Source organism: Miniopterus natalensis, chromosome 1, assembly GCF_054644295.1.
Source record: "Miniopterus natalensis isolate mMinNat1 chromosome 1, mMinNat1.hap1, whole genome shotgun sequence".
NCBI lineage: Eukaryota > Metazoa > Chordata > Mammalia > Chiroptera > Miniopteridae > Miniopterus > Miniopterus natalensis.
Window position 1 is genome coordinate 20,548,611 of NC_142081.1, and position 12,051 is coordinate 20,560,661.

Below are 12,051 nucleotides of genomic sequence, written 5' to 3' on the forward strand. Positions count from 1 at the left end.
ATCCCACGGACATCTCTTAATAAACTTAAAAATACCTGTGCTATCAAGGCATTGTCTACCTACACCAAATTTCTCCAGGATATTCCTGGACTTTCTATTCTGTTCTGCACCTAGTGATAATGCAAATTCGGAAGTTCCTCAACAGTCTCATATTGGACTAGCAAAGTCAAATATCAAATGACAGTCTGTCATTCCTTTTGGTGCCTGATCTTTTTTCCATTAATCTCCTTTCATTGAGGTTATTTGCTATACCAGTATCTTAAAGTAGGCAACATTCTACATTCATCCCCTAAGGCCATTTTAACCCATATCTTCCAAAAATCGGCAGAGGTCATTTCTGATTCTGTTTACTCTTCCCCAGCCCCTCTTGACATAAGATCAGACACGAAGCCATTGCTGCAAGGCAAAAACATGACGCATTTAAAGTGATTCATGGATGAGTACAACTTATTTCAGTGGCGTTCTGAACCCTGCCCTTCGGATTATCAAATGGTTACAAAGACTGAAAGTAAAACATTCTCTATAAGAACATATATGCCTCCATTTTCTTCTGAACTAGAGAAGACATTCTGTGGGTCTTTTTACAAACAACGATTCTACTGGCTATCTTGTGATGTAGCTTCACACAACACAATAAAGGTGTCTGAGGAAGATCAGTACATACAAATGTATTGTCGGCCAAAAAGCAACCAAAGTAGCTTGTTAAAAAAAACAAAAAAATACTACCAACAGTTGGAGGGTTTTTTTGGTGTTTTTTTGGGGGACAGAGTAGGGGTGGGTAGTTATTTAATGCAGCAAATTGTATATTCAATATTGACTTGTTAATGAACCTGAAGCCTCTCCATGTAAACATTCAGGACCTTGGGGGGATAGAAGTACAGGAAGTTTTCAGGCGTTCCTGCCGCATTAGTCCTCAGTTCCATAATTCCAGGTTCATGAACCCAAAGTGACACTATTCAACTACTCGTAGATGTTTTCTCCATACGCACAGTATTTAATGTAGGTAATAAAACTGAAAGGTTTTTGTTTGTAGCCTGAAAAGTGAACATTTCACAATATTCGAGCCCTTTTGCGAACAAATTTACAACTTGCTGGGTTGGTGCACAAAGTAGAAACGGTGATTGAGGAAGAAGGCTCTTCTCTGTCCTCTCTCATCTTTTTCTTTGGAGAATAAAAACAGAAAAGAGCTCCTTTCCTGTTTTTATATAGGAATGATATTTGGGTTTCAGCTTCGGTATGTTCCTAGGTTCCACCTGGTACAATCCACAGAGAGGAAGATCTGTGCAGAAGGCCACGCTTTCCAATCATGAGCAATCTGGCAGGAGCCTGAAAAAGTGACAGGTTTAAAGGCTGCCTGCCAGAGGGCTCTGCATCTCCCTACACCTTCCCTGCAGCTTTGATTAAAAATTCAACAATTCAAGTTCAGCAGCAAGGCAATGAGCTCCTGAGTTCCATGGAGTACATCAGTTCTGTCCCCCAGGAGTCAAAGTCAGAGCAGGGAAAATAAAAACAGCAGCAGCAAGGGAGAAAGAAAGAAGAGGAAGGGAAGAAGAGAGGGAGGGACCAAGAGGATGAACAAATAAAGTAATGAAACATCATGTTACAGAACAGATGTGCTCCAGGGAACGGACAAATATTTGAGATTGTCTGTACTAGTCTTTAAGATACAAAGGTAGAGAAAGAAAGCAGCAATAAAACAAAGATGAGTGTTCTGAACATCACTGAGCCTTGTGTTACAACACGCACCATGGAATCACTGAGCTATATAGAGGTTTTGGGATGTTTGGCTAGCATGTAATTAGAACACACCATATTTAAAAAGCAATAAACATAAAATTAAGAAAACAAGAGAAAGGGGCCCATGCTGTATAGCCCATGAATCTCATTGGCTTTATCATGAAAGTTTATTGTTTTTAATCCTAGTACAATCAGCTACCAGTTACATACAGTAAAAAACAAAAACAGCCACAAAGCAATGATGATAGATAGTCCGTGACATTGTACAGTGGAGAAAATATTTTCTGTTGGAATCCTCCAGCAGATCCCCACCTGGTTCCAGCAGTTAAGCTATCACTCCCACCCTCCCCAAAATAGTTTTAAAAAAGTTAATGTCTTGCTTAGGTACAGCAAGATCCTAATACCTCTTGGGGACACTGGAGAACTTTAAAAAACTAAAGCCGTAGAAACAAAACAAAAACTGAACCGTGGAAGCAAGGTGGCACACAACAAAGCTCCAGGAGGCCTTGGCTTCAGATCACCTCAAAGCGAACCATCTGGAAAGAAAAGAAAAGGCTGTCATGCCAGGAAAGAACAGGCAGAAAGTTCAGTAGCCCTTAGTATCTCACTGCTCCACTCCTTCACAAATCTATGCTTTTTAGAATCCATGCTTTTCTTAAGTCTTATATTTTTATGAGTGAGCCAGGTTGTAGAAAATTGCTTCCTTTTAGAATAACATTTATAAATACTGGCAGCTAGCACATACTTGCTTTTTTAGAACCAGAAAATACAGAAAACGAAGCATTTTTAACAAAGCATGCTGTCTACTTTATCTCAAACTCTTCAAAACAACTACAAAGTAGGCTATTATACGACCATGCATCCATACCTTAGGGGAACAACGACTCCATTTGAAAACTAAGTCTCATATATATTTGGTTCGATTGAGGGCTTTTTCAGCCAGGTGACCGCTTTCATCTGTGATCTTCTCCCAATCCGTCTGTCCGACCACAAAACCTATGGCCCTTTTCCTATCTGCATCCTTCTTCTCCTCCAGGTCTGCCCATCTCACCTACGAAGAACACAGTGTTAGGCTGGGCTTCGGGGAAAAGAAATGTGCAAAAGGGCTTTTTCCTCTCTGGATACTTTAAGGGGAAGGATAACTAACATGAAACCAGTTTTGAAAATGAGACATTAACTGGGAGAAGTGGAAAAAGGCATATATCTTAAGTTACAGAAAGAACTCTAGTCAATCACCAAGTGCTAACCATGCCAGCTCCCAACCAGTTCAGCTCAGTCCCATCCCTTCCAGCTCCTCTGTCACTCCTTTTTAGTTCGATGACCTCATTTTTTTAACCTACAGTAGAGCACAAATCTCTACCTAGTCCTCCTATCTGCATTCTCACTCCCTCAATCCAATCTGCTAGAGCGACCTCCTTAAAATATATAATTATAACTCTCATCTGCTTTGATCCTTCCCTACCTACAGAATAAAATTCAAGCACACAGGTCCCTCTGAATCCAGCTCTGCCTACTCTCCTGCAACATCTCTGGCTGTGCCTATAGAATAATGACTTTCAACTAGAAACAGCCTTTTAAATGTCAGTGTTCCTCCTAATTTACCTACAAGTACTGTTATTGAGATTTATGGTCTCAATTTTTTCACTATCTTAACTGTTAACAAAAAATGTTAACACTGAAAATTTGGAGGTACATATATTTCATCCATTGTCACTAAAAATATTTCAAAGAAACACACTGAAAGTCCACTTGAGCTACCACTTTATACCCAACTAAGCAAGTGAAACTTTTAAAAAATAAATTATATTTTAAAACCTAACCATTTTGGTAAAAATCTAATGTGATCAATTCTACTCAATGGCCTTTTCTTATGGTGGAAGTTAATCCCAGGAACCTGCCTGGTATTAGTAAAAAGCTGAGTTATAGAAATCAAGAGAGCCCAGGAAAGGAATGAACAATGACTTCTGCATTCCTTGCTACCTGTAGGATCTCCTGGTGCTCTGATGTTGATTTTGGTGAGTGGTTTGAGAGTTAAAAAAAAACCCCAAAAAACTACTGAAATGAGGGTGTGAGGCAGGGGAGGAGAATTCAAGTGGAGGCACTTTAAAGAACTAGGATGTGCACATCTCAGTTCTCTTTGCCCACCTAATTAACAAAGTTAAATTACATGGGGTCACAAACTCCTTATTGAAGAGGGTGATAGTTACCAACTAAAAATAGAGAAAAATATTTCTCATTTGAGATTATTCATTGTTACCAGAACTACACCAAATTATCATTCCAAGAGTTATTTCTATTCAGTTGCCCCAACCTTAAAACTGGAGTAAGAGGTGTCAATACAAGTAGTCCCTGGGTGGAGCTGGGCACATAAATAAGGCCACTATTTGGATCTCCCTTCCCCATCCCCTCAATCTATAGACAAAAGGGGTGCCTAGGGACTGTGAAGTATGTGAAAGAGCTTTGAAAACCTGAAGTTCCCTGTAATGGCATCCACAGTAAGAAAGTTTTATTCTCTTACAATAAATGTTCTTTCACTAGTAAAGTACTGAGGAAATTCATAAAAAAAAACAATGATGTATAAAGAGAAAGAAATGATATACAATCTCATTCTTAATTAAAGAAATGTAAAATGAGATACCTTTTTTTCACTTATCAGATTGTGAAAAGTTGAAAAGTTTGATAACAGCACTGCAGGGGCAAGTGTGGAAAAATAGACATTTACTTACATGTGGGTGTATAAATAGATGTAACCTTTCTGGAAAGCAATCTCACAATATCTGTCAGAAATGATAAATCATATTCTATGAGCTTGCAGCTTTAGTGCTAAAAATCCACCCTAGGGATATACTTTCAAAGAGACACCAAGACATATACACCATGACTTTCACCAGAGTTTTTATATTAATAAAATGAAAACAGCATAATTATCTACCAGTAAGGGACTGAATAAATGATTGTACAACCAAACAATGGCACACTAGAAAGTCATTTAAGTAGGTACTTATATACTTATATAGAAAGATCGACAGATTAGCTGGAAAAAGCTTATGCAAGTCATATATAATATGATCCCTTTTACTTTGTTATTTGGTTTTGAAGGATATACACAAATATCACTTTTACTGAATGTGACATCTATGTGGAAGACCTATCCAACTTCATTTCTCCGCTCTCTTTCATAGCAAAACTTCTTCAAAAAATTGTCTATATTTGCTGTCTGTACTTCTTCGTTTCCTATTCCTTCTTCACTCTGCTCCAAACTGGCTTCTGTCCTTCAACTCTCAAAGAAAACTTGACTGATTATTGATCAATCATCAATGATCTCCATGTGCCAAACTCAAGAGCTATTTCTGCTCCCAATGTACCTGTCTTCTCTGTATCATTTAACAGCGGGCTACTCTTTGCTTCTTGAAACATTTACCTCTCTATCTGAACTTCTAAATTTTGGAGTCCTGAGTCCTATTACCATTTCTAACTTAATTGGTCCCTCACTGAACTGATTTTTCACTCTCAAACTTGTGACTACTCCAGTTTTTCTCCAATTCAGTAAGTGGCACCATGTACATGGAATGCTTATGGCCAGAGCCCAGAAGAGTCACCCCTGATTCTATCCCCTACTGGACTCTGCACATCTAACCCATGAAGAAGTCCCACAGGTTCTCTTTAATACCCTTCTCTGCACCTGGCTCTTTTGCTCCATGGCAAAATGGCACAAGCGGCCACTCCAAAGTCCTTGAAGGTTGACAACATGCTAGCTATTTCTGTTCTCCATTTTCAAGTTTCTTGTATATTTTGACCTGATATTTGTAAAGTCTGACTCATTTTTCTGAGGTGTAATATGATACAGTATAAACGAAATTGCTCTAAAAAATAGCATTCATGTTATTATCTGCTATGACTTTCTAAAACCAGATGCCCCAAAGCGCCCTTCATCGGTCGGCAGTTATTGACAAAGTCTCTTACCCTCTTCTTCCCAGGCTCAGAAGCACGAGTATCATAATCGTCAGGGAGCTGAAGATAATCCTCCATTCTGCTGGCAATTGCCTCCCAGTCACGTTTCCTTTTAGTACCAGTTCTCAAGCCATCCAACTTGTCTGAGGGACAAACACAGAGCCGCAGCATTAAGGAAGAGTGTGAGTTTGCACATGACACACAAACAAGGGAAAGAAGGCTGGAACACTGTCAGAGGGCACATCCGCATTTCTGAGAGCAGCATCACTTGCAGATCCAAACTATCTTCTTGGCTGAGATAATGTCAAGTTCTGTGCAATTTCCATTATTTATATGGTGTTCATACTGGCAGCCAAACATGATGTTGGTTTACATAACACGTATGGGCAGAGCAAGAAGGGCACTTGTCTCCCGGCCTCCTTGTTCTCCACCCCCACTCCCCAACCACCACACTTTAGCTCTAATGTTCTGAAGGAAAATGCAAAGTTGGGTTTTTTAAAAAAGTTTCTTCCATTCTTCTTTTCTTTAACACAATATTACTACCACCCATTTGATCTGCTATCATGTGTGATACTGTGTCATATGAAAAGCAGGTAGTACCAAGAATTTAATGAGCCAACCTAATGTTTTAAAACGTTTTAGATTAACAGTTTATTGGGATTTGACCTCTGTGAGAAGATTCACGAGTTAATGTTTATGAGTAAGTTGACTGTACAAATCACCACTTTCTCTGGTTATACTTTCTAGTACTATTGACCATTCTGAGGCTAAGGGCTAGTCAACCAAAGTGACCAGATCTGAATTTTCTTTCAGAATCCTCAATCTGAGAGGGCTACGCTTTCCAAGGCCTCCAAACTATAATCAATTAAGTGATAGGAATTGCCGATTCAGAAATTATGAGATACAAGTTTAGGCGTCTTCAAGAACACGCGATGAAAATGAAAATGTGTGGTCTTTTTTATTGGTTAATACTGATTTTGAATTCTACATATGAAATATTATGAGTTATATATTTTAGTTACATTGAAGCACTAAACTTCTGAATCATTTTAGTTATATAAACACACTATTATTAAGCAGGTGAATAAAGAAAAACCTAAAAACTTCAGAAACACTCAATAACCACATTTCATTGGACTCCATAAAGAGTGCAGAATGTATATAATATAAATCTTTTAGGCGCCAAGAACTTGATATGAAAAGTACAATGGAAGCAGTGGCAGGAGAGAGGATGAGTTTATGCTTCAAATGTAAAAGTTTCACACACAACTAACTATACCATACCATACAGGCTACAAAAACCAGTAAGATTTTGTATACTTGGCAAAGCTTTTATTTCCTAAACCTCTCCCCCATAAAAGTAAGAATATTTTAAAAACCAGCAAGGCAAACTACAACACTTTACAAAACTCAAGAAATTTTTATCATATCACTTTGGAAAAATTTTAACACGGATGAGTTCAACAGAAAGTCTCTTAACCTCTGTAAATCACATGCTATACCAAATGGCTCTATCTACATGTATATGACAGGCCATATTATACAAGATCTTAAAGAAGTGACCCTTTGATTGCACAGGGACACAGTATTAGAAAACCAACGAAGACCCACACACCATAAAACTGTTCTCAGTTCAACAGTGTGCAGTATTACCAGAAGAGTAGGAAGCTCCCATGCACTTATTATTAAATAAACCTTAAAGAATTCCCAAACTTAATAAGATCAACTTTGACATTAACATACTTCAAAGGAAAGTTTCACATATCAATTCCAAGAATAAAGCGTGGTCAAGCAGCAATGCAGAACAGTGTGAAAACTGCAAGAACGTTTCCTCATACACTGTGTATGTGACGGGAGTTACAGATCAGGAGGCCTACATTTGCAACATGGAAGTTCAGAACATGTAGTCTAGTCTGAACATCCTTGTTTGTAATGTTTAATTTAAAATCTGATTGTGCACAACATGTTTAAAGTTTCCTTCTTGGGCTGAAGAAAGGTTCATACCTCTTCGACATGGTATCCTGGAAACCCAAACACACAGATGTATGGCATAAGGTAAAGGAAGAGGAATCTGGAGTGTTAGTTACAGAAGACAACTGATGCCCAATACACTCACACTTATGACTTTCAGAGGTTTGAGTTTCAAAAGATGAAGTTTAAAATGAAGATGAAGGATAAATATCCAACTTGGCTGGTCACAGAATTTTACCACATCTTTAAAACAGTATATATTATTATAGAGTAACAGAAAAAATTTTAGATACACCTATATATTTCTAAATAAATTATATTTCTAAACATTTGTTCCTAGTGAACGCACAAGGGTTATGTGCTTATACATGTCATAACTGCATTCCAATTGTGAAGAGATGAAACTGCCTGACACATGGAAGGCTAATACACAATAACTCATAAGCAGAGACAAATGACTGAGATGAGAAAAGCAAACAGATTTGATATGCAGAAACCTAAATCATGTCACTGGAATTTAAGGAGCTTCAAGGCTAAATTCCAGCATCTGATGTGCATTAGGGTGCCTGGGTCCCAGATGCAAACGAGTCAGGTGTTACTGAAGGGGGGACACAGGCAGTTTTCAACAACTCTGATACCTATGCCAGATGTAGCGCAAACCAGTTCTAAATATCTCCAAAATTACACCACTTCTAATTTGTAACACTCAAACATAGGCTGAACCGTATACTATACTTAACGAACACAGATCAAGAATCTGCAATGAGACTTAACCCACTCCTTGAAAGATTATAGGTGAGTATTTTCTCACTGGCAGATTCATTTGTGAATCAAAATTCCTCAGATACAGATTCAGCTCTTCTGGCTCAATGTGACACTCACTGCTAAAGCTTAGTATGTTTCCACCCAGCACAGTCATGTTACCAAGAGTAACGTAAGAATGTTGGTAAAGTACTCAAAAAAATAAATTGTATCTAGTAATCAAATTTACTGAATTTGTTATGATAAGGAAGGCAACATAAATAGGCTAATTCTCAGATGAAGATCCTCGTATTTTAGAGAAGAATCTTCTTTTCAGTTGATTCCATAGGCCAATCTCAAAGAAGCAAGCACTTTCAAGAATGCTCACACTCAATTTGTTTTCCTCCACAGGTAGATTAGCTCTCAAGATAACACAGTGGTGCAAGAAGCAAGTCATTACATGAAACATCAATGTCATTCTTATTAAAAATAAACAAAAACTCAACTGCAAACATGTTGGAATTTCTTTTCTAGATTCATCACTAGATCTTTGGTGCCTTTAACTGAGATGGTTTATTTAACAAATCCATTTCTGGAATTCATTGTGTAATATTCTGTCTTTAAAATGGGCTGAATTTGTATAAAACGTATTTTCTGAGAAGCAAATGGTAGACAGGCCAGAATTTTTTCCAGAAATCAATAATACCAAGATTAATAGCATGTTTTCTTGAGTCATCATTACTAAATTCCATTTTCCTTTCTCTTTAAAAATTAGAAAGGAAAATAGAAAATAGATGGGGTCAAGTTAAAAACACATCGTAGATCATATATTACATAAGGCCTCTGTTATATGCTTAGCTAAAATATTTATCACTTTTATAATCCCTTTGTCTCTTTATGATCTCTTTGCCCCCAAATATAAACACTATTTAGAGAACCAGAAAAGAGGGACATGATCTTTACAGTCTTACAGGTTATCCTAAAAGCACAGAACTTCCAACATTCTTAATCTAATGTCAAAATAAGAAGATCTAAAGCATTATTATTAAAAGCAAGCTGTGATTATTACTTTCCCACATACTTAATTGCATTTAAACACTTAAAATGCTTTAAAGTTTAGGGAAGGAGATAGCTGGTTATTGTTACGATTTCCCACCGAGGGAAGACTAGTAGAAGAATATGTCAGTAACCACATACAATTTTCACATGACATATATTAGAAAAAAATTCTAGACTTTACAACAAAGCAACTATTCCAATAATATAGTGATACTAGAGTTTATGGAACTATCTATTGACATAGGACCTGGTCAACATCAATTGCAAACATGACCATTTGGGCAAAATAAAAGGCGTAGCCTATGAAACTGTATGTAAAATGCACCCCTCTGATGTCAGAAACCCAGACAATGTGTCCCAAACAGCAAAGTAGCTAAATGACTCAAATCTGTTCTATGAATTTATGATCTTTAGATGGTTACTTCAGTTCTGAAATAATAGCTTGATACCAGGAAGAGAAACACAAAGACCGACAGCCATACTTCATACATGGGTTAAGGTCAATCTTCTCAATAAGTCCTTATCACACTTTCTTAGGTTATTTATTAACATATCTTAATCCACATGCTAAATGGTTCTCTTTAAGAAAGAAAAAACAAAAACAAAAAACTTGAAAAAAATGTTTTGAAATATTGTAGGAAAAGCCAGTGGATATGCATGATTTTCTGCTTGGCAGATAACTTCACACTAAGCAACTCCAATTTTTGATTTAGGCAATCATTTTAATCAGTTAACCTTGTAATCTGGCACTAAAGGCAAGTTGAAGGAAAATATAAGTGTAATCTTATAAAGCAGGCTCTTCAAAAACCTAAATTATGTATCTACTGTTCCCCACCTAGAAATTCTAATTTATTATACAAGGAAAATAATTACCCTCTAATTAATTTTTAAGCTTCAGTATTTATTATTACTCTTATTACTACACAAAGTATTCACAATCTGATTCAACTCTGGACTGCAGTTAAATACTCTTTTAGAAAAGGAGAAATCTCATCAGCACTAACATTTCTGATTAATATAAAAGAATGAATTTCAGAAGTGACAGTATTTTATTACTAAATTTATTACATATCTCTGCTTACCCTAAAAACTTTAAGTGGTGTTGAAGGTAGTTCCTTTAAAATATTCTTTCACTCTGTCACAAGATATAACTAGTTAAACTGAAAGCTAGCAAAACAGAGTGAGGATGTCGGGTAGGCCAAAAATCTTTAAGCAGAACTTTTGGGGAATTTGTTCTTCTTACAGCAGAAAGATCTATGACCATTACCATCAGGTATCACATATAAAAACAGGAAAAAGGAAATACCCACCTAGCTTTGCCTCAGATGTGTCCATCTCCCATTTGCTTTTCGGAATGTAACCCTAAATTGTACACAGAGAGAAGCTCGAAGGGTTAGAAAGAGACACATACATGCATATCACTTTTGAACTGGAAAAGCATTAAAACTGGGAATGGATTCAGTTTCCACTCACTAGTTATAAATATATCTTTAGGGAAAACACAATCTCATTATCTTTGAAGAAACTGAATTGCCAAATTCATAAATCTTCAGTGCCCAGATTTTAGAGTAGTCACTTCAGAACAGTATCATGAAGGTGCTTTGAGGCAGCTACAGTTCAGGACATACAACTGTACTCTGAACAACAGCTGTATAGTAAATACAGTAAGAATGTATGGTAGTCACTATGCTAATATTAATATCATTCAGAGTAGCAGAGGATTTATAATACTAGCTAGGTTATTTTCTCAATTCAATTGCTATTCTCAAGTGATAGTAGCCATGAGGTCCAGAGTGTTTTTCAAGATAGTTACTTTATAGTCTAGCATAATTTTATTCAAGAGAAAGGAAAAAACTTGGTATCACTGAACACAACTATGAAGTTCAACTTCATTTTTAAATGACTCCATCCATTTACCAGTAGATCTTACAAAGGCTAATTTTACTGAATCAGTTTCAGAGCATTGCTTTTTCGTAAGCTGGAAACTGATTATTATTTCTGATGTCTTCTAAAATTACATTTTTGTATTACATGAAAAACCAGAAATCTCCACAGGCAATTTATATCTTATTTAATATAAGATAGGTGGTTTATTTCAAACAAAATCCCATAAGACTTTCAAATTTCCCAGTGTACCTATTTAAATTTGTAGTAATTCTTTCAGTTTATTCTCCTGGCAAGTAAGTGTATGCTTTTACCATGTAATTTACTATGATTCCCCTTTTCCTTCATTTGGACTCTGTTCTCTATTAGACCTTAATATACAGAATTTAAATACTATAACTTATTATATAGGACAGATTCATCAAAGGTGTCAGCATCTTCTTTTGAGAATCAATATATCTCTTGACTATTGGGAATATTCAAGTTCATAATATAGACTGACACACAGGTAAGTTCATAATATAGACTGATACACAAGTAAGTTGCAAAGTATGCTGAACATTTCATGACAGTAAGGTCTATGTAAGAGTTTAATAGAGCAGCATCATTCTTCCAGGAAACCTACAGGTTTTATACATTTCTAGTCTTTAAGCCAGATCAATAATTCAATTTCAACTCATTAGACAGTATTTCAGGTTTATAAATTAT

At 36.5% G+C, this 12,051-nt stretch overlaps 1 protein-coding gene across 4 annotated transcripts in view; it reads right to left on the minus strand.

The window, feature by feature from the left end:
- YLPM1 (YLP motif containing 1) overlaps positions 1-12,051 on the minus strand; it is a 69,688-nt gene that overhangs the window by 6,177 nt on the left and 51,460 nt on the right. The window contains exons 18-21 of one of the 4 annotated variants that reach the window (XM_016208659.2): positions 10,770-10,821; positions 5,701-5,831; positions 2,606-2,788; positions 1,881-2,273 (exon numbers count right to left, since the gene is read on the minus strand). The exons of 1 other annotated variant lie outside the window; for it this stretch is intronic. In XM_016208659.2, the coding sequence (XP_016064145.2) occupies positions 2,642-2,788; positions 5,701-5,831; positions 10,770-10,821 (330 nt within the window). In that variant the 3' untranslated portion in view covers positions 1,881-2,273; positions 2,606-2,641. Of the gene's footprint in view, positions 1-1,880; positions 2,274-2,605; positions 4,515-5,700; positions 5,832-10,769; positions 10,822-12,051 lie in introns of those variants that run through there. 2 more of the 4 variants (XM_087819136.1, XM_087819145.1) reach the window with 2 other exon arrangements.